The sequence below is a fragment of the Gouania willdenowi genome, chromosome 6, assembly GCF_900634775.1.
Source record: "Gouania willdenowi chromosome 6, fGouWil2.1, whole genome shotgun sequence".
In the NCBI taxonomy this organism is placed as follows: Eukaryota; Metazoa; Chordata; class Actinopteri; order Blenniiformes; family Gobiesocidae; genus Gouania; species Gouania willdenowi.
The window spans coordinates 9,115,850-9,143,306 of record NC_041049.1 but is presented as its reverse complement, the minus strand read 5'-3'; the positions used below and the strand labels follow the sequence as shown (position 1 = coordinate 9,143,306).

Below are 27,457 nucleotides of genomic sequence, written 5' to 3'. Positions count from 1 at the left end.
GCACGTTTTGGATTTAAGACCCCTTTGCGTCCCCTAATGGAGTGCCAGTGCCGCCCAACATTCTCCACACGTTTTTGTTTTAACGACTGCCATAAAAATGCAGAGAAAAATCATTTGTGCCCAGTGACGTGTGGAATTTACAAATGTTCTTGGAGGACAGTCAGGCTTGGCAGCTATGGGTCGGATCCTCAAACGTCTAAAAACACCTGCTTCAATGTAGCATTTGCGTAAAATGTTAAAGGTTTTTTGGAAGATTTGTTAATGATGTCATAAAACTCCTTTAGCAGCAGTTAAAAGCAACACGCCAGCAACATGTCAGCAACTGTTCTCGTGTGTTTCTGCTCCTCCTCAGACTCTACCACGCTGAAAAGCTGCCCAAGACCAACCTGGTTTTCATCATCGCTGATGCAAAAGTCACCTGCACGTCCTGTGACACCAAGCCGTTGATACAGGACGAACAGCAGTGTATCCTTTTATCTTCACCACCATCATCTGGCCGGGGAAACGTGTGCGTTTGATTCACTGAGCAGATGTTCGGGGAGTTGGTGATTTTAACAAGACAATCATGGAAGATGTAAAAGAATTCAGTCTGGATTTCTTTTGTCACGTTTTTTTTGTTTTTTAAATCAAGCTGTGACGACAATACCTACGCTTTTTTTTTTTTATCCCCTTCTAAGAAATCTATTATTAATAACTGTCTAGATTTGTCTGTTCTTGGTATCCCATTTGATTTGTATGGCAGATGGGATTGTTGGATAAACACAATTCTCTTAAACAAAGTTGCTTGGAAAACGTAAGGTTGAAAAATAGCAGCTGAATACTGGCGGTATGCGCTCTGAGTTCAAAGAAGGAAAAACGGCTTCTCCGTGCAAGAAATGCTCCAGATGTAGTGAAGGTGTTACATTAGTGGAAGAATAAGTTGTTTTATTTTTTACTGTTATGGCTGTCACGGTGGTAAAGTGATGAGTGTGTCTGCCTCTCAGTAACAAGGCCTTGGGTTGGATTCCCTGGAGTTTGCATGTTCTCCCTGAGCATGCATAGATTCTCTTCTTCCTGACTCAGTCCAAAAACCTGCATACTAAGTTGATTAACTGTACATTGTGGATAGTTGTGAATAGGTTTGTCTATGTGTTGGATTTCCGTTTGAAGAAAGTTTAATAACTGTAACTGTAAGATTAATAGGATTTTTGTAATCTAGAGCCGACTTGCCAACAAATAAATAAAGCCATATGTAGTGATCATTTATAACACTTTAACCATTTTTGCTTATTTTTTACCCTTTTTCTTATTTTTATCATTTTTTCTTGCCATTCTTTAGCTCCCTTTAGTGCATTTTTGCTACATTACTCCCGTTTCTGCTATTTCTCCATCAAATTTAAATGCATTTTCTACATTTGTTTTCAAGACATTTTTGGCACTTATAAACCTTTTCCACCACTTTTCCCACCTAATGTTACATATGTTGACCCATTATTGTCACTTTTAACCTCTTTTCACCATACTTACATGTAATGCTTCACCTTTCTTTTAACCAATTTTCTTTCCGATTAAAATGAGGATTTACATCTTTAAGATGCTATATACTATGGTGCAAATAATAATAAACATCCTGGATAACAGTGGATATTATTCAGATAAATAAATAAATGTGGTTATCACAGATTCATAGAACTCATTCATTTTGCTGACTTTATGGATGGACCCCAAAAATCCCTTTATTCCCCCTTATAGATGGCCCTGTCTCCACATGACTGTTCTTCAATGTTCATGTCTGTGTTCAACCACCTTCAGGTACAGTGGGGGTCCCCAGTGTCTGGAACCACTGTTTGAGAACCACTGGTCTACAGGATAAAGTGTGTGTAAAATGACTTTGTTTATGTCATTATCCTGACTCGATTTGTCCAGCTGACGGACCTAGTGCCTGTGAAATGGCTCTGAACCCTCGCTACAGGAAAGGACCTTCAGTGTGTTTTGACAACAACGAACATGTAAGTTATAATATTAATAATCCACACCATTCTGGGTTAATATACAACTTAAAACTGTCATTTGAGATGTTTATTTACACACGCTGGCAACTGTCATAGAGGCATTTGTATGTGGACACCTGGTGAGTGTGTCTGTAATATCAATGCTGCTGTTTCAGCTCCGTTTGGTTTTCATTGTCTCCTTTGGGAACTGTTTAGCTTCTGAGCTGCTAACGGTTAGCTGCTAACCTGCACTTTGTAGCTCAATAGTATAAGTAGAAAACTTTTCATCCATTAGCATCTTTTTAGTGCTACGACTGAGCACAGCTTCATTAGCTAAACTAAAATTCTTGTTGATCCAAGCTAGCATTAGCATTTAACCATTAGCGGAAATTGTGTATTTAAATATTGCTATTGGAGCACTTTTTGACAAACGGGAAGATATTTTTATCCAAACATTTGTATTTAAAGCTTTTGTATTAGCATTCTGTTAATGCTAACATAAAGAAAAACTAACTTAGCAATTAGCACATGCTAACCCACCTGTCAAATCCAGCTCAAGTAATTCCAAGTGACCCAGAAGAAATGAAAGTTGTTATATTATTAAATATGTATTTTTACTGCTTTAATGTTTACATCAAGAGTTCAAGGTAGAGTGAAATTCACTTTATTTGTAGGGGATTGTTGCACCATTTTCATACAGTGCTTTTTACAGATTACGGGTACATTTAGGAGACTTTTTCACCTATCAACTAGCAAATTCAAATCTTTGAAGATTCAAATAATAAAAAAAATCATGAACATTTTTTGCTGAAAGGATTGTGAAGATTGTCCGAAGCCCAAAGTATGTAGAATATTTATTTAGCTTTAAATGTTTTTACACGCACAGTAGGTAATAATTTCAGCTCTTTATTTTGTATCATTTATTTATGAAGGGGACCCCCACCCCCAAACTAATGCTTGTTGAACACAGATTGAAAACCACTATTCCAAATGTTTTAAGTCAGTGTTAATTTTGACATTTTGATTTAGTTTTAGTCAAACTCTTTTGACTAAAATACGACTTATTTTTATTCAAAATTTTGTCATCAGGACTATTTTAGTCGACTCTTTCTGTAGTTTTGTTTTTATTAGTTACAAAAATATCGACATTTTTGTTTACTTGTATTTTTATGCATAGTTTATAGTCATTGTCGTTAAAAAATTGTAGCCGAGGAAAACTGATGAAGTTTTTTGGTCAACAAAATGAACACTGTTTTCATCCAGTGCGTTTGCTATCTGCTATCCTTCCACTAGTGAATCCCCTTTTTCTAGATAGTTTAAGAAAGGATAACCAAATTTGGTGTGTGGCTTCAGGGTATCAATACCTTGATGGAGTTCGAAAATGAAAAGCGCGCACATTTTTTTTTTCGGATTTATTGCCCTTGTTCCATTTTTTAGACTATGTTCGAGGTATTTGCAAACGGGACAGCTTTTCTTAGAAAACGTTTAAGATAGGATAACCAAAATTGGTGTGTGGCTTCAGGGTATCAATACCTTGATGGAGTTTGAAAATGAGAAGTGCACAAATGATTTTCCAGAGTTTTTGACCTTGTGCAGGGGACAGCTTTTCTTACAAACCATTTAAGATAGTTACTAATTTTATATTCTGATGAGATAATATTTTCTTATGTATACATCTAAGTTCTTTGATTTAGGACATTTAGGAAACGGTTGTGAGTTATATTGACAAACAATCTGGCGGGGGATGACTATATCTTCTTGTTTCCTTTATATCTTAGACATGACTTTTTCTTCCACATAATTACAACTGTCCTTATAAAAATGTAACTTATTATTTCCCCCAGTTTGTAATAAAAACCATGCTCATGCTGATATTGTAGACTGCACCAATCAAAAAAAATCTCTATATTAATCTTATATTTGAGACAGGATTAGGAATCTGTTTAGGCCTAAATACTTGAGGATGTTGAATATCACTGTAGTCCTTCTTTTAAAACAAGAAATAATTGATCTCTTACCACCATACAGTATGTTATCAAAGTAATCCTATGAGTGGTTCATTTGCATCTGTAATAAATACTAACGTAGTATTTTATATTCAGAGGTAAACAGCCATCTGTGTACAGATTATGGATGAAACACCAAAACCAAACAAGCTGAGTCTTTACGTATGAACCACAGTGTTTGAATACGCTTTGTTTTTGCTTTAATCCTCTTCTCCAGCATCAAAGCTTCTGAGTCTTAACAATGGACTTTTCCTCGTGCTCCATGTGCGTCACTTATATGCAAACAGCTAATCTCTCGTGCTTTCACTCACAGAAATCCATCTGTATTTTTCCAAGTATTTTTATTATTTATAAAACACTTCTGTACTCTCTTGCTTTGGTTTGTGGACTGTTTGGACATTTTGTTGCATGACTGTTTCTCTCTTTTTTCTCTTGCCTGGCCCGTGGTTGGCTGTTGATGTTTAGGATGAGGCCATGTGCCGCAGGAGCGCAAGCTCCCCATTGGCTGCCTCTCTGCTCATGTTACTACTGCCACTGTTCATGTGCTGTCTCGGGTTAGTCTCATAACGCTCGCTTCTCTTTCCCACTCATTAACTCATTTTCACTACTTAGGCCCTGTTTACACGACAACGTTTTGCTTCTGTTTACATGTACGTTTCCAAAAAGTTCCACAATGTTTTCAAAACAATCTTTGTTTACATGAAACCGCTGAAAGCATTAGAAAACCATTTCGTAAACATGCCAGGCCAATAGATGGCGGCATGAACCAAAATAAGTGAATGTGCAGAGACACTTCCACCGAACACAAGTAAGAGTGTTTGCATGCATCACTATTTGGAAATGCAATGTATTTCTCCAACAGTGTTGATTTACTTCACTATCACTTGTATCAGTGGAGACGTATTTCATGTCTGCCGACAATCACAGTGCTGCACTACTTCTGAGAGATCTTTGACTAAGCCTGGGGTCGGGCTTAATTTCTATCTTTTTAACACAGACTCTGGTTAGACGCGGCTCTGAAGCTGCGTGGTGAATGAACGGTCAGGTGATGTGTTTCAATAAGCGTAAGATAACACAAATATTTGCTGAGGAGGTGAATGGATGACTGTCCTCTGGTACATGAATAAATGTTATAAAATGCATAAATGACTCATTCTTGACTCATCGTGTTGCTGTGTGTCACGTGTAGAAAGCAGGTTGCTGAGTTGTGTGTCTTACAGGGCGACCATGGAACAGTGGTAGAGTGGGTTGTCCAATAACCAAAGAGTTGGGGGTTTGAATCCTGCTCTATCTAAGTTGTTGTGTCCTTGGGCAAGGCACTTAACCCACATTGCCTTGTATGAATTGTGCATGAATGTTGGTGGTGCTGGTGGTTGGCGCAAATTGGCAGCCACGCTTCTTTTCTATTTATTTAATTGCAATAACAAAACATGCTTTGCTGTCCTGAAAAGATTCCACGACATGTAGTGTTGACCTTCGACAGCATGTGCAGACCAGGTAAAAAAAAAGAATGTATGAAACTTACCTACATAACTCACCGAGATGTGAATAGTGTCTGGCAGCAATGAGTTCAGGATTAAAGAGAGATCAGCTTTATTCTGGTTCGGGTTATATTCTGAAGGCTACAGGCCGGGTCAGGTCTAACTTTGTAAGTCTGATTAAGGGCCGACTCAGGCCATGTTGGATCCATGCTATACCTGGTCTTCGAAGAGACAATGGGAGTAAAGGTTGTCTGAGCATCTTTGCTGAGGGTGATACCGTCACCTCTGACCTTATTAACTACGAAAACTGTAGTATCCACTACTAAAAACATTCTCTGTCAAACTGACCTGTGTGTTCAGTCTAATAGAGCCAAACATACGTAGTAGAAACTTGGCTGAATGCTGCAACTTGCTCGGTGGCTTTCGTTGGTCAAACATCGATTGTTTTTGTTGGTATGGTCAGCAATGTCGATCAAATGTAACCTTTTAGCATTTAAGCTCTTTATGACGTTTTGCCTGTTTTTAAACCATAAAATAAAACCATAAATCAGTGTATGTATTAAAAAAAAACTAAAAAGTCTTGAGAGAAACATTTAATCGAGTGCTTTTACTGCAAGGCATGTGCTCTACATGATTTAAAATGTACAACAGACATTTAATGGAGTTAAAAAATCATCCATAAAAACTAGGGCCGTCAATCGATTTGAAAAAAATTAACTAATTAATCACACCGTTTTCTGTAATTACGTTTTTTTCATTGTGGTAATTCCAGCAAGTTCATTTTGTGTTTTTTTTTTTAAATATGTTTTCATTTATTCAGGCAACATTTTTCTGGAAATTTACTTCGATCATCTGACATCCTTCAATTGTCAACTATCAGTCTTCCTCAGAGGCGCTCGCTGATCGCTTTGATGTGTCCTTAGGGTTAGGTCATAAGATCATGAACACAGATTTGAACCTTCAAGAAAGAAATATTTATTCTCCATTTAACAGGTTTATTTTATTTTATTTTACTTCACTCAGAGAAAGAAGACCCGTAAAGACCACCGGCATCCATTTACTTTATTTTATCTGTCAAACAGTGTTGTATGCCACCATTTGTAAACTTTGTGTGATTTTCCAAACAAAAACGACGGTGACGGTCGTGTAATTAATTGCTTGTTTGAGCCGAATGGGTCACATACACTTTGGGTTAAATGTCAATTAGCTCAGCGTGAGAAGCGTTGTGTAGAAGCTCCTTGTCCTGAGGTGGTGTTCTTCTTCCTGGATGTTGAACGTTATCTCACACTCTCAGTCCATCACTGGGAGGAAAGTGTAGAGGCTCCTCCTCCTGCTGCTCTGATCAATGTTTCATCCTCCCAGTAGGAACACTGGTATGTTTCAAGCAGCTGATGGACAGCAGTCTAAAGGCCCAATAAAAAACATTTGATTTTTCACCAAATTCCCTGTTTTCCATTATTTTTTAAGATAATATTTTATGAATTTTTACAGAAAATTTTGGTTTTCAACTCTTGTGAGGAATTAAATAGTAATAGTAATAATTCTGCTCTCCTTGTGTGTGTTCATCACAATTTAGCAGTTAGCCTAACTCCTCTTGAATGAATACGTGGTCAGGATGTAGCTTCCTTTGCTCCACTTCATTCTCGATGCACCACGTAAACGTTTCAACGTGGAGTAAAACTGTAGAACCGAAATAAAACAACTACTATCAGCATAGCATCATAAGCAAAGGCTAAACACACAGAAAATTAGCATATCACATGTCGGAGTTCCAGTAAACCAACATAAACGCATTTGCATCTTAAAGTAATCAAAATGCACATTATAGTAAACATTTCTTACAAATAAAGCTTAAACAAATTTCAGCTCCTAAATCTTAATCAAAAAATTACAGATGGTGATGTCGATGGGGTAAACACAAAGCAGATGGCAGTGGATGGACATCTCATGTGGCTTACAGAGAACTAAAGAAGATGGCTGACTTCCTGTCACATGCCCAAAAAACTGACTTTCAAAATAAAAGACTCCACAGAATTGACCGAGACTAAATTAACATGCAGCACTTATATTATAAAATTAACGGCAGAACAGTAATAAAAAAAGAGCCATAATTAAACAAAACTGTATCTCAAATGTATTTGTATAGTGCATTTCATACACGAGGCAACTCAATCTGCTTTTCATGATCATAAAGTACAACAGCCTAAAAATCAAAAACATTAAAATCAACAGCAAAAACATTTACAATCATCAAAAAACACATTACATCAACATCAACATGACCAAAAATCTCCCTCTCAATCATACGCAGTAGAGAAAGAGTGTAATTTAAAGGTGCAGTCCGCAGCTCTCAGATCCCTCTCTCCCACTCCCTGCCCGCTGCTGTCTTGCCCTGCCTCCAAACTTTCCAAAATCCCTCCCTCAGAGGAGCTAACAAGCTAACGTTAGTCCGACAGCAACATCACAGTAATATAACATGCACTGTTAAAATCATATTGCTACAGCGCTTCTCTCTCTCTATGCGCACAAACCTCAGCAGCAGCAGCAGCAACACAGTGTCACTTACAGCAGCCCACACGGAGGCTGCTGCGCGCACATGAACAACACATGCACCACAGAGTTCTAGTGTAACAATTACAAATCAAGCATAATGTAAATCAAGCGGCAGTAATTACCTTTCAAGCAGAAAAGTCATGTTCTATTCCTCCAGACCATACACTGTAAAAAGATGGCGCTACAGCTCTGGGAAAGGGGCGGGGCCTGTGACCAACAGCTGTCAGACAGCCCATCAAACACAATCCTGGCTCTGATTGGTTCTTTTTGCTCGGTCACCGTGCATTCTGGCAAAAAGATGCAGGAGCAGCAGGGGGCGGGGCTCAATGAGTCTGTTTTTTTTATACAAACCACTAGTTTGATATTGAGCTGTCCTTGCATAGTGACAGCTTTAGCAAATATGACAAAAAGTAACTTATATAAGAGTTGCAGACTGCACCTTTAACTATGATTTATAAATGTTCACATTGGATGCTGACTTCACCTCTGCTGGCAGTTTGTTCCACTTCTTTACAGCATAACAACTAAACGCAGTGTCACCATGTTTGCTGTAAAAAAGTGTCATTAAAAACCATGTGTAAGCTCTAATTCAAAGGTAGATCTAAGTTGTACTGTAATTATTTCTAAAGTCTTATAAAGTTGTATGAGAGCAGAATTGTCACCCAATCTCGCCTCAGGGATCAATGGTTTACTGAATCTGAGGGGGGGAGTCACCATTGAACGGTCCCTGGAAACGTCCTTGTAGAATACAGAATAAATAACTTCATTTACACAAAGTAAAAATAGATTTACAAACCAACTCAATATATATAAACGTTTATTTAAAAAGGGTTTTTTATTAGAAAGGGCCAAAGTCTGCATCTATCTGCTCCAGAATCAACACCAGTCCAACCAGTGCTGTGGAGTTCATCATGAGCTGGAGGTCATGGACCGTGGATGTAGTCCTGGTCCTGTTGGTTCTGGTCCACAAACTGTGTCCCTGACTCCTCCATGGGAGAACATCCGCGTTAACATCTTCCTCCGTTTTTCCTTCCAAACAGAACAAATGTAGAATCTTGTAGTGATTTGCCTGCTGTTGAGCTCCTTTACTTCTTTGGCCGAACTTTGTTCTCAGCCTCCACTCTGCATCCAACTTGCATGTAGACTCACTTCGCAGGGGGAGTTTTTTTTTTTATGTATATATATTTTTTAAACTTTATTAACAAAGCTCTGCAGGTGAAGCAAACGGCTGTCCGACAAATAAATCGCACAATCGAATCGATGATAAAAATTTGTTGCCAGCAAATTTAAACATCGACTTTTATCAATTTTTTTTATTTGTTGTTGCAGCCTTAGTTAACATGCAACGGATTCGTTTAAACAATGATTTCTTTTTAGAAGCTGCCTTCTCCTCCACCAGCTTTTTCAAGCTCTGTAAGGCGTCTTCTGTTTGAGTGAGGGTGGCCTGCAGGGCTGACAATTTAAGATTTTTGGCCTGAAGTTTTCTCTTCGCTTTATCCAGCTTGGTCTGGAGTTGCACCAGGTTTTGTTGGGACTGTTTCTCATTAATGCAGTGAGTTTTTTTTAATAATGCTTTCTCCTCCAGCAGTTGGATGCATTGGTTTGTCTTGGCTTTCAAGTCACTCTCAGTCTGCTTGAGAGTGTCCCTCAATTCTGAAACGAGAAGATTGCTTTGTTTTAATTCACCATCTTCACGCAGGTTGTCCTCCAACTGCTTGTTTTTCTCCCCTAATTTTCTTTTTGACTCCTCTAAAAGTTTGAGGTAGGAGATTGTCATTGTTCGCTCTTCTTCCCTTTAGTCGCTTTGTTTTTTATCTTTTTCTGAAAGAGCAACGTTAAGGTCTGAGATTTCCTTTTTCAACTTTTCAATGATGCAGTCGGTTTCTTTTTCTTTTTTCAGCAACATTTCCTCTTTCTCTCCCAAATGGATGTTTTTCTCCTCTAGCTCCAGTTTGGCTTGACCCATTAAATTTGTGAGGTCAGTGATTTGTTTGGTCAGGTCTTGAATCATGGAGTCCTTATTCTTTTCCATATTCAGGGTCATTGTTGCCTCTTTTTCCCATTGGTTGCTTTGCTTTTTATCCTTCTCTGAAAGAGCAACGTTAAGGTCTGAGATTTCCCTCTTCTGCTTTCCAATGATGCAGTTGTTTTTTTTTTCTTTTTTCAGCATCTTTTCCACTTTCTCTCCCCAATGGATGTTGTTCTCCTTTAGCTCCAGTTCGGCCTGATCCAGTGACTTTGCGAGGTCAGTGATTTGTTTGCTCAGGTCTTGAATCATGGAATTTGAATCCTTTTCTATATTCAGCATCATTGTTCGCTCTTCTTCCCATTGGTCACTTTGATTTTGATCCTTTTCTGAAAGGGCAAGTTTAAGGTCTGAGATTTCCCTCTTCTGCTTTCCAATGATGCAGTTGTTTTTTTTGTTTTTTTTCAGCATCTTTTCCACTTTCTCTCCCCAATGGATGTTGCTTTTTTCTAGCTCCAGTTTGGCCTTTGTGAGGTCACTGATTTGTTTGGTCAGGTCTTGAATCATGGAGTCCTTATTCTTTTCCATATTCAGGGTCATTGTTGCCTCTTTTTCCCATTGGTTGCTTTGCTTTTTATCCTTCTCTGAAAGAGCAACGTTAAGGTCTGAGAGTTCCTTTTTCAACTTTTCAATGATGAAGTTGGCTACTTTTTCTTTTTTCAGCATCATTTTCTCTTTCTCTCCCCAATGGATGTTGTTCTCCTTTAGCTCCAGTTCGGCCTGATCCAGTGAATTTGCGAGGTCAGTGATTTGTTTGCTCAGGTCTTGAATCATGGAATTTGAATCCTTTTCTATATTCAGCATCATTGTTCGCTCTTCTTCCCATTGGTCACTTTGATTTTGATCCTTTTCTGAAAGGGCAAGTTTAAGGTCTGAGATTTCCCTCTTCTGCTTTCCAATGATGCAGTCGGTTTCTTTTTCTTTTTTCAGCATCATTTCCACTTTCTCTCCCCAATGGATGTTGTTCTCCTTTAGCTCCAGTTCGGCCTGATCCAGTGACTTTGCGAGGTCAGTGATTTGTTTGCTCAGGTCTTGAATCATGGAATTTGAATCCTTTTCTATATTCAGCATCATTGTTCGCTCTTCTTCCCATTGGTCACTTTGATTTTGATCCTTTTCTGAAAGGGCAAGTTTAAGGTCTGAGATTTCCCTCTTCTGCTTTCCAATGATGCAGTTGTTTTTTTTTTCTTTTTTCAGCATCTTTTCCACTTTCTCTCCCCAATGGATGTTGTTCTCCTTTAGCTCCAGTTCGGCCTGATCCAGTGACTTTGCGAGGTCAGTGATTTGTTTGCTCAGGTCTTGAATCATGGAATTTGAATCCTTTTCTATATTCAGCATCATTGTTCGCTCTTCTTCCCATTGGTCACTTTGATTTTGATCCTTTTCTGAAAGGGCAAGTTTAAGGTCTGAGATTTCCCTCTTCTGCTTTCCAATGATGCAGTTGTTTTTTTTTTCTTTTTTCAGCATCTTTTCCACTTTCTCTCCCCAATGGATGTTGCTTTTTTCTAGCTCCAGTTTGGCCTTTGTGAGGTCACTGATTTGATTGTTCAGGTCTTGAATCATGGAATCCTTATTCTTTTCCATATTCAGCTCTTCAACGTTTTCATAACTATTATCAGCAAAAGTAGCTTTCCTTGGATTTCCCTCCATTTTCAATTATCTAATGCGAAATAATGTATTTGACGCAAAAAAGATAAAAGAAAAGTTTTTCAAGCAATACAGTTCCGTGTGTGCAGTGAAAAGAATCCACGATCACAATGAAAACAAATGGAATAGAACTCCTGTTAGTGTGGCTGCTATGACATCATTGCCTTTCATCTCTTATGTTTTATAACCCAGTGCCATATTCTTTTTTTTTGGGCTGATGACGTCATCAAAAGCTGGTGACACAAAGGACACACTGGAACATTGATTGATCTATACCCCAGGGTTGGGTGTTTGGGTCAGTGGTGGGACGCGCTGGGTCCTCTGCTCCTTGGGGCTTTTTTAGGTGTGTATGTGGAGGCGGTGGCTAGTGCTGGGGGGTATACCGGTTCATACCGAATACCGGTGTATATTTTTGTTATGATATAAATTTTTTTGAATATACTGCCGTACGCGTGTGTTTGATTACACAACATTTGGAATGCTAGGCTGTCTTCTTCAAGCTGTGGACAAAGCCGGAGCTTGTTTTGCATGAGGAGTGGCTAATCTCACCTTCTACGTCTTTGCTCAGAGCTGTATGCACGTTACGGACATGAATAGTGGGAGATATATCATCAAAAAAAATTCCACTGCTAAGAATATATTGCTGTTACTGGGAGCTCAATGCTGTCAACGCCGCTCACACGCAGCTCTGATCAACACAGTCTACCTGCAGCTCAAAAAGTCATGAGTCAGGAGTCGTCGTCGTTTTTTCTACACACAAACTTGAGGTGTTTAGATCATAACAATTGATACAAGTTTAATATTAATTACCTGTTTCTAGCGATGTAACAATTAATCGTAAGGCAGTTAAAAATCGATTCATAGGTATCTCGGTTCTTATCGATGCTCTGAAATTTGAATCGCAGTACTTTTTTTAAACAGCAGAGGGTGCTATATATTTGTCCTTCTCTTGTCCAGAAGTCAGCCTTGTACTCTAAAACATGTTCATAAATGATTCCTTACCCCTTTAGCACCGAAAGAATATCTGTAATAATCCATGAATATCTGTAAAAGTCATGTTTTTTTATTAGCTATGTCTGCTAGCGCATAGCATCTCTTCTTCACTGCAAGAATATATGCATGCCAACCGACCACTGGGTTACCAGCGCCCTTTGCTGGTCCAAACAAATATCTGATGTAAATACAGTGCAATGACTGTTTTTTTTTTTTTTTAAAGTCCAATTGCTAAGGTACAAAATACATTTTCAGTTGCACTTTTAAAAAGAAAAAACTATTATGCAGTTTTGCATTGTTTACTATAGAACCAGAATCTAAATTAAGACTTCTTTTTCATTTGTATTATGTCTTTATTTATTTCATTCAAGATTTATTTTTAGTTAAATTGCATTGTTTTGAATTGTTTATCAAGGGATTCTTTTGACAATGAAAAATACAAGGAAAATAGTACAGTATTTTCAAGTTTTTCCCCAAAAAAATAATGGAATATTTTATATTATATCATAATTTGTAAAATAAATCGTGAGAGAATCGCATCTTGAACGCAGTATGCTCGGCCACGTTTTTGTGTCTTCCAGGCTGGAGGACGAGTCAATGACATCGATCCCTCTCTCTCTGTTGGTTGATTGGCAGATGCAGTAGAAGGATTATTGTCACACGGACGCGTCGCCCACCCACTGATCTGTATCTTCTGCAGAGAGAGACAGAGGTGTCACTTTTTCATACACGCTGACAGCAGATGGATTCATTGTGAGCTTTAATCAGTCAATAATTGTCAAAAACTGACAAAAGCAGAACTTCGTCCAAGCCGTGATGCACATCAGCTGAAGCGTTTATGCCAGTTGGATACGAATGATTTGAGCGTGTAATTGCTGGCTTTGGACTTTTCGCATGAAAGAAGTAGCGTAATGTGACTAATGCAGCCTCGTTATTCTAGAGATCTTTGTTGGTTGGAAGAGGCAGAAGATCAAAGCCCAAAGAACCCGAACCAGATCATGAGTACTAAGGCTGCAACAACGAATTGATAAAATCCATGAAAAGCGTTGGCAACTACCTTAGTTGTCTATTCGTTGCGTCGTGGGATTTAGGTCACTGACTGTGACGCAGAGCCATTTGCTTCACCTGCAGAGCTTTGTGTGCACGCGAGGAGTGTCTTTGTGTGTGCGCACCACGAGTGTTATTGTGTGTGTGCACAAGTATTTGTTTGTGCGCGCACGAGTGTTTGTGTGTGCGCGAGGAGAGTGTTTGTGTAAGTTGTGCGCACGCGTTTGTTTGTGCTTGACAGACACTTTTATTTCAGTTTAATCAGTGTTTAAATGTGCTTTATAGATGAACTGAGTTTAAAAAATTTGTTTTTGATTCATCGATTTTTTATTTGACCCATTAATTGTTTATGAAAATAATCGTTAGTTGCAGCTCTAACGAGCGCAAACGGAGACTGAGTTTCTGCTGTCAGATGTCTGTAGGCATCACAACATCCAGGAGGAGCTTCAGAGAGGTCAAACTTCTAGTGTGAATGCTTCTTGGATGAGTTTTTAATCTGCGTGGGAGCCTTAACACTAGCATGTCCAAGATTTTCTTACTCCTGTTGCCCTGTCCAGAGGTTGCCAAATGACACTGATTTGCAACTCCGTGGGCCACCTCTCTTATGTAAATGCAGCCATTCGATCGGATTGTGCAGCTGGGCAGTGACAAACTTTGGGGGTTGGTGTAAATGATGGCCAGTGTTGAGAAACCAGTGTTTCTTCCACATAGATGATGCTTGTTAATCCAAATAACATTATATGGAATTATTGGATAAGAATGGCCAAATTAATATGAGCCATGTGTGTTGTGATCAATTAATAAACCACAATAAATAAAATTAGAAAAAGAAAAACAGTATTAAAGCAACCAAGCTCCTGTTTCCTAGTCCTGTATTTTCACTATTTACCTTTATTGTTTTTGAAAAGTGTTTATAAATAAAATGTATTGTTGCTATTTATGGTAAAGCGAGATTTCCGAGTGTGAAAAGGACTGTTTGAGTTCTCACTTTAAAAAGGTAAATTCACGAGGTCCACCATTCACTGACCAGGTCCATGATTATTTTTTTAAGCTATTATTTTACAAATTTGAAGAAAGTGCACAAGATGCACAAAAATCAATGCTTCAACAGGGAAAAACAATCTCAATCTCTGTTTACACCATCAGTTATGCTGACATTATCCCTTTTGACCTTTGACCCAATGCGGAAGTACTGAACCATAGTGAAAGTTTGAAAAAGTTGTGAAATAAAAAAAAAAAGAAAAAGTTTGCATGTGGCAAATGCATAAAGGAGGTGTGGCAGTGCCAGAAATGTTCACAAAATCTCTAAGAAATAAATTTCAAACTGTGTTGACGTCTCACTATTACTACTTACTACTTTCTGTCGCAAAAGTTGAAATATAAGTTGCAACCTCTGTAGCTGCTGTATGGGAAACACAAAGGAGAATACAAAAGTTCTTTGTGTCCTGGAACCTACCCAGCCACCCCCCCACCCTAGCTGAGGGGGGAGTAGTGGCCTCAGTAACATAACAATGGTCACAAGCTGAGTTGTTCACACTTGGACTTTAAAGGTATAGGTGTCAAATTAAAGATTAAGATTAAAAATTAAATCAGGCCATGTAATGTTATTACATTAATGGAATTTGTCCTCTGCATTTAACCCATCCCTGAGGAGCAGTGGGCAGCCATTTTGCCTCACCTGGGGAGCAGTTCGGGGGACTTGCTCAACATCCAACAGTGACGGCCCAGGTGTTGTTTTTTCCCTGTTGGAGTGGGAAGTGTTTTCAAAAACTTCCACTCTCTAGCCCGTTTTTAAACATTTCCATTTTAAAGCACCAAAACGCTGTTGCTGTGTAAATGCACCGCCAAAACGCAACAAAGCTTTTGCGCTTTAACTAGAAAACGTTTTCGTGTAAACGGGGCCTTAGTTCTGTCTTATCTGCTGTATGTTTTTTTATCCTGGTTCCTTTCCATTTTTTCCTCTCCGGCCTTTTCTACCTCTAAACATCTTTTTCCCACACTTATCCCCCTCACCTGTCAGATACTCATTTATTATCGTACCGTCTGAGTTCACCTCCCCGTCTGTTTCTGTCTCTCGTCAACATTTACTCCAACTCCACTGACTTTGAACTTCCAGCCATGCTCTTTGGATCCCTCCATCGATCACGTTTGTCTCTGTCCGTACACCCCACTGTCTCTAATGATTACTGACTTATGTATAAGCTCGGAAACACGGGCAGCTCACCTCTCATTTGTATCCAGATTTGTGTGTCTTTTTTATTTGATCTCGACTTCTTTATTTTGTCTTCAGAAAAAATATATCAAGACATCTGTTCCCTTGAACCTCCAGATGCGGAACAGCGCATCAGTTTCGGTTAAAACTTCCCAGTCAACGATTTATAATAGGCATTCTGAAGCGTTTTATGATAGATGTTTTCTGACCTTTTGTATAAACCCTGCATAGTTACAACCAAGCATTTACTAAGCCATTCCCATTTGTTACTCTGAACACACACAACAGAGAACACAATGTCATCTGTAAATATAAGTACATGCAATGAGGAATTTTTCTGGAACCAACAATATCTAAATCTTGAACTAAAATGAGTTTGAGGCCCCTGATTTACACAGTGATCTGCGAGCCGAATTGGATGCTCCAAAGGACCGGATTTGGCCCCCAGGCCATGATTTTGACACATTTCACTTGGGGCCATATAATGAAGTACAAAAATTACCTTTTTATTTAAAGGTAAATGTCTTTTTCTTGAATAATTTTTCAGTATTTGGTTTTCTAACAAAAATGTCCGACCGTTCGCAGAAATTGCACATAGAGAAAGTGGTTTTCAGTCATTAACTGCGTCCTCTCTCTGTGGCGGCTCCAGGAGGAGGATCCAGACTGTGGTGGGGTGTCCACCTTGAGTCCCTCCCTGTGTCTGATGGTGGCTCTTCAGCTGCTGCTGCTCTGGGTTGTGACCGACTCCAGACACCACGTCGTCCCTTCATGACCCTTCAGATTCACGCCGACATTTTCCGCTTCCTCCTAATCTCCAACATGGCAACCAGCAGCACTGCCGCCGAAATCAGGAACACTCGACGAGGAAGAGTTAGTTGAGGGGATTTACAGAAATGTGTGAGCCCCAGAATTTGCCAGTCTTTTGTTTTGATCCTCTTGTTTTCAGGGGTTTTCAAAATGATTTCATCAGAGGGATAAAAACGCATAAGTAGTGTGTCAGAAAATAAGGATTTGAATGATAGAGAAGTCTTTAAACCTCAGCTATTCGTCATCCCTTTAATGGTTCCTGCCAGCTGAGATTAGAGGAATCCAGGCTTTTGTTGTGATTGGCAACTAAAGAACTCTTAACTGGCCTGATGTCACTGAGAATAAATATCGGATTGCCTTATGGTATCAAATGGATTTAAATTCTAACGGAAGAACTTGCTTTTTATTGATGATGTTGATCTGTTTATTCACTACTGCCACAAACTTCACTTCCTTTATAGTCCACCGACTTTTCCCCCTGCTGATTTGCAGTGTTTCATTATTTATTATTATTTATGTTTGGTACAGCTGTCAGAGTTTGACGCCAAATTATCCAATCACGAGCTCTATGTCTGTCATTAGCTGAGTTGCTAATGTGTTGTGTCACGTTTTGAGAAACAACCTACAGAACATTAACCGAAGCCTCAAGGAAATTTTTCTCTGCTCTCGTCTTTCATATTGATAGAAATAATGTTCGTTGTTAAATCTATGCCAAAAAAAAAGAAGAAGAAAAAGAACTGCAAACCCCTTCACTGCCACAGGGTGCTTGGATCAGTTATCAGTCTAGGTATGGCAAAGGAAAGCCAGCGCACCAACCAATTCTATCTATTTATATATAGCACCAAAAATCTTGATCAGACAGGATAGGAAATTTATTGCGACACTATTTTGTGGTGAATTACAAACAATTTTACACGAGATCAAGCTGCAGCGATATATTTTTTAAATATTATTTTATATATTTATTTTTTTGTACTGGCATACATTTTTTCAAATTAATATAAAATGTCAGTTTTCATTAAGTCATGTCAACAATTGCCCCCCAATGTGGCAAAGCCTTACCGTCACCATTCACTCAAACATTAACTGTAATAACCGTGAAATAATTTACTTTAAATGGTTTAAAATGGTTCTTTTAAACTATATCCATTTGCGATAACATTGGTGTGGTGAAACTAACGGTGGTATATATATGCCTGACATTTACTAACACTCAAATATCAAGTGCCATTTACAGGAGAACTGTAAACTTTTAGATCCTATTACAACATTTATGCAATGTTTGCCAGGCGAGATGTTTCACAAACTGTTTCCCTGCTGCATGGTAACGGCTGATATTTAAACACCATGGTGTGCTCCTGCTTTAGTGTACGACGCTGGCAAGTATGATATTGTGAGTGTCAGGCTGTGTAAGTGATGAAATGGGGGGTTGGATAAGCGAACACTGCTGTTTTCTTGGGGAGACAGCATTTGGATCTGCCCTGAGTCGGCAGAAGAAAGGGAGCCTGGATGGTCTGCATGATTTTCAAAATGCAGCCCGTCAGATTGTTTCAAGCCATCTGGTGTTCACTAATATTGATGACCATACCAGTGATTTATCCCACTTACTACATATTCCTTACGTTCTTATATTACCCTTCCAGAAAAAAACGTGTTGAAGTGTATCATTTTGACAGTTTTGGAGTCAGTCCACCAATTTGGTCCAGAACAAAGTATTTCGAAAGCTTTTTGATGGTTTTTCACTCTAATATTTTCAAAAATTTTCTCCTAAATATCTTCCTTTCTGCCCTTTTTATCTGATGCCATGTATCTACTGTAGTCTGTGAAGTCCATTCTATAGCCAGAGGTGTAAAGTGTATTGCTGAATCCTACTCAAGCAGAAGTACTGTTACTTGATTGAAATTATACTCAAGTACAAGTAAGTCCTACATAAAATACTCAAGTACAAGTAAAAAGCAGCTCAATTAAATGGTGCTCAAAGTAAAAGTTACTAGTTACTTTCACCCCCACATTTATTTTGGGTAATAAATCTTGCCACGGTTAGCTCATCAAACATCTCATGTATAAACTTAAAAAAGGAAGAGACTAAATCTTTCACGATTGGAACATAATTTATTTTTCACAAATGGAGCTGTATGAAAAAAAAGTTTGTCAAAATGTAGAATTATTTTAAAAATAAAATAACAATGAATTAAATTCAAAATAAACAAAATCTCAGGCTTTAAGTATAGCTACATTTATGAACTGTAAAACTCAGCAAAAAACTTCCATTCAATGCTTTTTTTGGCCCAGTGCATTACATTTAATCTGGTTGGTCGGCTATGATGTGATGCATTTCATTGTTGTCTTGTCATTTCATTTTTTGTAGTTTCACAATGTCCGTTGATCATTTTAAAACAAATAATAATTTACTCAGTGATGGTTGGGTGTCGAAATGTAATGAATAATTTTACTTCTTTTAAAACATACTTAAGTACAAGTAAAATGAATGATTTAGAAATATACTCAAAAATTTACAAATAAAAGCAACTCAATTACAGTAACCTGGGTATGTGGTTACACAAGTACATTTTGCCAGTGTAAGTGGGTATAGAACAATGATAATCACCTGGCAGCTGTTGATCCGACCACATCTGGCCAACCCGAGCTTTCCATCTAGTTCAGTCTGGAAAGTTGGTTTTGATTTTTGTGTTTTTTAAACACAACAAACGTTTCTACTAACTAAAAAATAAAAAAAAAACCATCAAAAGTCCCCAATGATTAGAAATCTCCACAAAGACAAATCTATTTATGGAACATATTTTGGCTCAATGAAACTTAACATGTTTTACACAGGCCACGCCACATTTTTCAAACAGAAAAAGCTTTAGAAAAGATGAAACCAAATCAAAAACAGCCTCGACACAAGAGTGCAGTGTAAGATCAAATACAGGCAAAAACAGAAGACTTTAACATTGCCAGGAGAGTGAAATCAAGCTTTCGCTTGTTTGCTTTGGGATATAAAGCAAGAAATAGTGGTAGATTGAGAAGATTTCACAGGTTTTGACAATTCATTAAATATTAGATGACAAAAATGTAAAAGGTGGTACATTTAAATTCTACAAATGTAATTTGAGTCAGTTCTGGTGAAATAGGAGATTATGATAGATTGATGAATGGATAAAAGAATGGCTGTGCGAATATGGGGATGGATGGGTTGGTGGGTTGGGTTTTGGGATGGGTGGATGGTTGAATGGATGGATTTGGGGATGGGTGTATGGCTTGATATGTGGGTTGGGTTTTGGGATGGACGGATGGTTGAATAGATGGATGGATGAAATGTATTGCACAAAAATGTAACAATTGAAGTTTCCTTCTTACTAGGACGGCAATGCATGTTCATGCCATGTAGTGTAGATACTGGTAAGTACTGGTATGGTCATTGGGTATTTTGGGCAGGCCAGTGTGTCACAGATAAATGGGTAAAAATACCAAATTTTCCCAAATACTTTGGAGAAACCCCATGAACTCTAGTGTTGTCCTGATCTTTTCTTCCATAGACTCAAAGTGCTAAAATCAGATGCTGTCACCTCAGGAATAATGAGCTCTCCATGTGATAGGAAGTGATTTTGTTTCTGTAGGTGTTCTCTGTACGAATCGTGTGCTTTGGCCTTTTTTTTTTTAATCTCTGGAATCTTGGGGATTGCCTAGTGTGTGTGTGCGTGTGTGTTTCATGCGTCTGTTACCTGACTGCTATTCTTTTGGCAGGTGATTGGAGGGCCTGTCAGTCAATCCCTGCTTGCCTTTGGTTTTATGGCCGGCTCTTAATGGAGGTATCGCCGAGCCACAAAGGCTTTTGGGAAGGTCTCTGTGGACCTCTCTGTCAGTCTCCCTCGATTGTGCTTTAACCTTTAAGTGAAGCCTGGTTCTCTCCAGGATCAGTCTTGTAAAGAAAAAAAAATTTACAAAACTAATGTTGTTCTTGAGAAAAAGAAAAGGAACAATGTTTATAATTCTGGAGATAAAAGTGTTTATCCATGTGGAAATAAGGTTTATTCAGAATAAAAATTTATGATTACTATAATTTGCATTGATTTCCGAGTTCTGGTTCATGTCTGATTATTGCAAAATGTCTGTTTTCCGTATGAGATTAGATTTCTTGTAATGCCAGCACACATTTCCCATCCAAATATGTGAGAATGAGAAGGAAGGACCCCGGGTCTGCACTCCCGGTGTCAAGCCCACATCAGAACTGAACTCCGAGCCAAAATCAACAAGATCCAGGAACGAACTCTTCGAGAGTCCGGCCATGTCTCTCCACAGCTCTGAATTTAGCTCAAGGACGCACCCATTAACAATGGACCATAATTTGTCTCTGCTCATAAATTCACAGTGATTCCTGTTTTCCTTATTGCTGCTTGATTAAATGGTAAGTGACTTTCTCATTATTTCCATCAACACTCAAACCTGAAACCAGCTGTGTTCAAGTGGATTCTTAAAGCTACAATTCCTGGCCAAAAGCTCATTTTACTTATAATCGTCGACACTAAAGACATGAAGAATAGTAGTGTACTCGCATACTTTTGGTTACCCAGGGGTGTTTAAATGAAAACAGTTACAATGTTGTTTTTAAAGGGCAGCAGAGCTGTTGAAGACCGCATTGAGACCAATAATATGAAATCATAATCTTCATTGACTGTGTGACAGAAATAGATTGAAATGCCGTCCTTGTGGATAATTCCTGAAAAAACAGCTTTGTATATTTTAATCAGTAATTGTATTTCTGTTTTTAAGTGAATAATATATGTTTTGTTTTTCTCTGACCCAATCCAAACCCCTCCTTTCTACGTGTTATTCCTCGTCTGTTGTCTGTCATGGATGAGTTGTGATGTCAACAGCACACGATGGATTTCCTGCCCAGAGCTTTGGATTCTACGGACCTGCTGGTCTGCAGACAGAGGTCACTCCTGTTGTGTTTTTGATTGTTATCCTATGTCTCTGGGTTTGCCGTCACATGTCACTGGTTGATATATGGCCTCCAGTCCTCCATTTAAACCAGCACGTTAAGAAGAAATATAATTTTTCAGTTTTGAAGTAATTATTGGGCAGTAACATTTCTCTCAAGTTTCTTTTATGAAAATAATATTTCTATTGACCGTTTAATTTGTAAACTTGAATACAGAGCCCGCACATGAAGATAAAAAAATGAGGCATAGGACAATTTTAATCATATTGTGTGTGTGTTCTGATAATCTCATCACGGAGCACCACATACACTACGATTCTGTCCAACCACTGATCTTCCTTTAAGCCAGAAATCTGGCGTGATCAAACAAGATCTAACATCTTTCTCAGTCAGTTCGCTTCCTGATTGGCTACATTCCGTTCTACTTCACAAATCATGGGGTCAAGAGTCAGGAGTCATCGGCTTTCCTCACACACACACAAGGAGTTTTGGTCATAAATATTGAACAAGTTTAACATTTACGATTATCGGCCTTGACCTTTTTCAGAGCTGATTATTGGGACAGATTTACTCTTAAACCTGCAGTTTTCTTTTGCCGTCATTTGGTCAAAAAGTCATACTAACCCTTCAGCATATTGTAATCCAAAGAGTTCTGAGAGGACACCTGACCTCTGCTACTTTTCTTGGCTCTGTATTCAAGCTTTAGAAATCAGCCAATCAGAGATCTTTTCACAAACCAAGTGTTCCATGAGCTGTTTTGGGACATACTATTGGCTGCTTGACAAAAGTCGATGCATGTTCAGGTCTTATTGGTAGTGAAGGTGCAATGCATTCCTTCCGGCAGGAAAAGTTCCTTTCGCTGCGTCGGGGACAATGGTTTACACATGCAGAAAAAATTGCAAAACAGACAAGAAAAATTGTGTCTCAATCTTGAACAAGCATATCCAAGGTTTAGTTTGTTGTCTGGACGCAGAGCAATGCCGGTGTGGAACCTGACCACCTGTGGGCGCTGAGACGGGGGAGGGGTCACGGCAGCACCTGCTGCTCGTTGAGAACAGTAACTACAGAGTGATACAAGCTTTCATGTCAGAGTCTCTAAAACATCAGAAAACTCTCCAATAATGCAAGAAAAAGTCGCTAGATTAGTCACTAGTCGCTTCTGAGAAAAGTCACTGCAAACTGCTCCACAGGTTGTGCACATTCACGAGGATGCCAGTGGATGTGAAAAGAAAACATGAAATAATCCAGTGCTGTCCTTGGTGGAGAAGAAAGAAACTGGACAAAAACAGCCTTATTACCTTTATGTGTGCACACTACTCCTCACAGTGCTAGATACAGAAGATAAGGTTCTATCACTGTGACACTTCTAAAAAGAGTTCCTGATGTTGTTTTAACTTTCTTGATAGTCAATAATGCCTTTTTTTGTTGCACAAAAACTGAAATACGGATGCACCTTTTAGTTCTCAAATAACAAGACCACCAAGTCTCCTCATTTCCCGCCTTCTCAGTTTTTGTGTGAGATTTTAAAGGTCGTTACTTTACTTTTGGCTGAAGGGGGACATTTATAACCTCCCAAATGAACTTCATACCCTATCATTTAAATTTCAAACACCTCATAAAGGCATTTACTTGGCAAGGGCTCAAGAACTAATCATGGCTGCTGCCATAAATATCTTGTGATACTTACAAGACACTTGGGGACCTTTTTTTGAGGAAGCTGAAAGTGATATGCTTAGCATATCTTGTTCCTTCCCTTTGGCTCTTTCTCAATGCATAATCTAGCAGTGAGTACACTGAGGGTTAACAATCAATGTCATGCAACTCCTTATATACAAATGATTCATTAATAATTTTTACCAGAATACAAAAAACAATGAAATTTCAAGAAATGTTCAACAAAAAATAATGATTTTTGTCAAACCTAAAGACATTTTACAGAAAACTTGAAAGTGATGTATTTTGTTCCAGTGTGAATTCAGTTTTGCTGCATCTGCCATTTAACTTGTTACCATATGTTCTCAGTCCACCTGGAGGGCAGATATCTCCCAATAAATGTGTTGATAATGTTGCATTTTAATGAGTAACCTTCATAGCTGTAGGGAAAGCATCGATGTTGGCTTCCCACACGATGAAAAGACTGCTCGAAACTTGTAAAATGTTTATCTCTTAAGTACAAAAGATGAAGACTAGCCTTTGGTATGTTTTCCATCTAAACAAAGGTGTGTTTTGATCAACCCCAGGTTGTTTGATAGGAAAGCAATACCTGAAATGATTCATATGGTCTTCTTAAATGCTCTGTAAAACAAGAACAATGCAAAACTTATGGCTTCAAAGAAGTTTAAAATCTGACTCTCATCCACCTGTCTGGTTGTCTCTGCACTTCCTTAAGTATGTCTCCCCCCTTTGTGAATCATCTGCTGGCCATTACTGTACTCACTTAGATTGTAATTGCTGCAGTCTGGTAGTGTCAACATTTCTGGCCCCTTTTATGTTTCCTCTCTTTTGTTTTGGTCCACGAGAAAGTGAGACTGCAGCGGAGATCTGAGCAGTATCGGGAACACAAACAATAACAATGACCAATGCTGGAGGGGGCTACTTTTTCCTCTCAGGTGCGTGCCTTGCTTGGTGGCTGCAAGTTGATGTGGTTTTGTATTAATTGACGCTGTCTGGAATATGTGTTTTGAGGCCGGTTGAGAAAAGCATTTCCATATTGAAACTTGAAGTAAATGTAATAGCTTAGTCTGATGTTCTTACTTTCTATTCTATTCTGTTCTTTTCTGTCCACTAATCTCAACCAGTTCAGCAGATGGCTGCCACCTCTGAGTCTGGTTCGGATGGGGTTTCCGCTCCATGGTGCTATACAAATAAAGTTAAACTGAATAAAATTGTGTCCATGACTGTCTCTTAAAGCTGCAGGTCGTAGAATCCTCTCCCCGCATCATTTTGAAACCGAAACTGAACTATGTTTTCTGAAAGCTCTTAAGGACGTTTTTCTCAATATTGACTAGTGACAAATGTATGGACTTTATCTTAGATTTTTATGGTGTTTTAGAGACTCTAACATAAACGCACGTATCACTCGAGTTACTGTTCGGAGTAACGCCGCTGCTGCCGTCAGCTCGTCCCCACCAGAGAGCACACACTGCTGATTGCCGCTCTGAGCGGACTGAGAACCATCACTTCGCTTCCAGACTATAGAATTAATTCACCTTGAATAAGCTTATCTTGGTTTACACGCTTCTGTTATCACTCTCTCTCTGACACCTGTGTGTGTATGTGGGGGGCGGATCCTGCGCAGTCACGGGGATCCATGAGGACACCAAGCAATCCGTTCCTTCTCAGTATGTTTGTGGCTTTAAACTGTTGCTTCTGAACCTTGGTCTGCATTTTTCCTCTTGATTTGCTGTGTAACCGTTGTGTCTAACACTGTTATGGAGACTTTTGCTGGGACGTCATTACACTTTCACTACTGAGGGTACCTCGAGCAGCCAATAGTCAAAAACAGCTCACGGAGCACACGTGTTTGTAGAAAGATCTCTGATGGGCTGAAGTTCAGCGTCACGCTCCTGGATTTATAAATGTCATTTTACTGGGGCAGGAGAAGGAGAATAGCTTCACTGTCCACTCAGAACACTTTGATTACAATTCGCTCAAAAATGATTATACATTTTTGACCAAATGATGCCAAAAAAAACAAGATCAATGTATTGCAAGTTTTTCTTGAAACTTGAAACTAAGGACTTTCTGGAGTCCTTAGTTTGCAAATTTTGCTTTAATTCTAGGTTGGTGGTCATGATTACTTTGTTTAGTTTTGTTCCTGAACAAACAACAAAGCCATGCCCAGATTTGAACCTGGATTTTCTTGCTGAGGCCAAGTTTACTTTATTTCTCACCTTTGTAACGGTATGGCAAACACTGACAAAAAAGGCCTTAAGCTTTTTGTTTAGAGACACTAAGAAATGTTAGCAAATATATCTGAGTCTCTAGATAAGCCAATGGTAATATCTTCTGTTTGTTCTCATGATGACAAACAGTCATTCCAATGAGTCATGGTAAACCAAATTATATCATCCATGATTTGTCAGCATCTTATCTCCCCTGCTGTGACTGGTTTTGTTTGCTTCTTAGCATTTCTATCTGTCAGACAATTTCTCCCTCAGAGTCACAAACAATGACTAATTAACCATTATGTCTTGTCAGCAAGACTAGCAGTTGTGATGACTCTCTGATGGTGGTTGGAAAAGCATATCAGATAGATCAGATACAGCTCAGTTACATAACTGCTGTCTCACAGACATTTATGTTCAGCTTGAATGTGAGGTATTTCCTCTGCCGTGATTCCCAGGTGTCGAATCGGGACCGCTAGCCAGACATTGGGCCCAGTGTAATAACATGCAGTGATTAACCACTGAAGTCTCTTAAAGATCTTCTGACACGCCAGGCTCTGTCTACTGCTGCTAAAATCGACTGCAGCTGCATCTCACAGCTGGAGCCAGACTCCTTTTCTGCTATCTTACACACAAAGACTAATGTTAATGCATACAAAGGCCACACAACAGGCAAAACAAAGTCATAAATACTCGTGTGCAAAGTGACGCTACTTTCTTTAGCAGAGGTGTTTCCTATGATTCACTTACAAACTATCAAAACAGATGCAGATTGCTCATTCAAACACACGCGCACCCCCACAGACATGTCAAAGCTCAAAATTACAAGAATGCACATGAGACAAAAATGTCTGTGAGCACACTAGGCAACATACGGCCGTCATGTGGCGAGCCTGCATGTGTGGCACTAGGGCCATTAGATGCTGAGTGAGTGCAAATGTGTTTTAATGCTTAATTAGTGCAATGGGTGGGGGGGGGGGAATAGAAGGCACAGGCCCTTAGTCTCATTCACCACAAACAAGGGATACTCTATGTGCTAAAACAACACTAAAATGAGCACATTTGATGCTCAATATTGTCTAACAAGTAAACTGACATCTAGTAGCGTAACATCATGGTGATGGGCCCAGGTTCAAATAACTGGTGCACGTTGCAAACAGACACAAGCTGGGTTTCCATTACCCTTGTAAATGCGCAAAATCTAAATAGCGCCATAAAAACTGTTAATGAAAACACCAGAGTTTCGAGAAAAAAAAATTCATATCGCTAAAAAGTTTTTACGCTTTCATGAGGAAGAAATTCAGACGTTTTGATATTGAAATGTGTAGCAAAAGTGCAAAAACACATCACAGAGCATGACGCACCTTGTCACCAGACCTCTTCTCTACAAGAAAACATGGCGCTTGAGAGAACAACTATTGTCATCATGTAGGCTAACGTTACAGGTTCTTAACCAAACACTCATTCAGCGAGTTCGCTGATTCCGACCTCTGAGGCTGCAGTAACGGGAAAGTCACATTTGGCCACCTGGAGAAATGGGACGTGGCAGTAGTGTTGTTACCAGTTCATTTATGGTATAGATGGATAACTGCCACTAACCTCCGACTAACTTAGCTTTCGCCTGTGTTTGATGTCTTTTTGGGCCATTTTACCTTTTCCCTCATTCTGCTCTTTTCTTTCGTTTTGACCTTTTGTGTCCCACTTTTTTGTTTGGGCTTGTTAAACATGATGATGCTTTTCATAGAGCTACATCGATTGACTTCCAGGTTGGATATCAAGGTGATTGGACGAATGATTATTTCCTCCTCTCTTACCAGCCTTTCAGTGTTACCTTACCAACCCACTCCAAGCTATTCCATTCATAAAAACAAGGGCCTGTGGCA

General features: G+C 38.9%; 2 protein-coding genes across 4 annotated transcripts in view; one reads left to right on the top strand and one right to left on the bottom strand.

Annotated features, from left to right (window-relative positions):
• cacna2d1a (calcium channel, voltage-dependent, alpha 2/delta subunit 1a) overlaps positions 1-18,085 on the top strand; it is a 132,678-nt gene extending 114,593 nt beyond the window's left edge. For all 3 annotated transcript variants that reach the window (XM_028448508.1, XM_028448507.1, XM_028448506.1), the window contains 3 exons: positions 353-465; positions 1,906-1,988; positions 16,585-18,085. In XM_028448508.1, the coding sequence (XP_028304309.1) occupies positions 353-465; positions 1,906-1,988; positions 16,585-16,707 (319 nt within the window). In that variant the 3' untranslated portion in view covers positions 16,708-18,085. The remainder of the gene's footprint in view (positions 1-352; positions 466-1,905; positions 1,989-16,584) is intronic.
• Positions 9,680-11,776, bottom strand: LOC114464388 (rootletin-like). The gene has a single exon (XM_028448509.1). The coding sequence runs from the start codon at positions 11,684-11,686 to the stop codon at positions 9,806-9,808; it is 1,881 nt and encodes a 626-aa protein (XP_028304310.1). The 5' UTR covers positions 11,687-11,776; the 3' UTR covers positions 9,680-9,805.
• Positions 18,086-27,457: the final 9,372 nt, after the last annotated feature.

Bases quoted from the DNA above. Each gene is read 5' to 3' on its own strand.
- LOC114464388 (XM_028448509.1), bottom strand. From the start codon at position 11,686: ATGGAGGGAAATCCAAGGAAAGCTACTTTTGCTGATAATAGTTATGAA.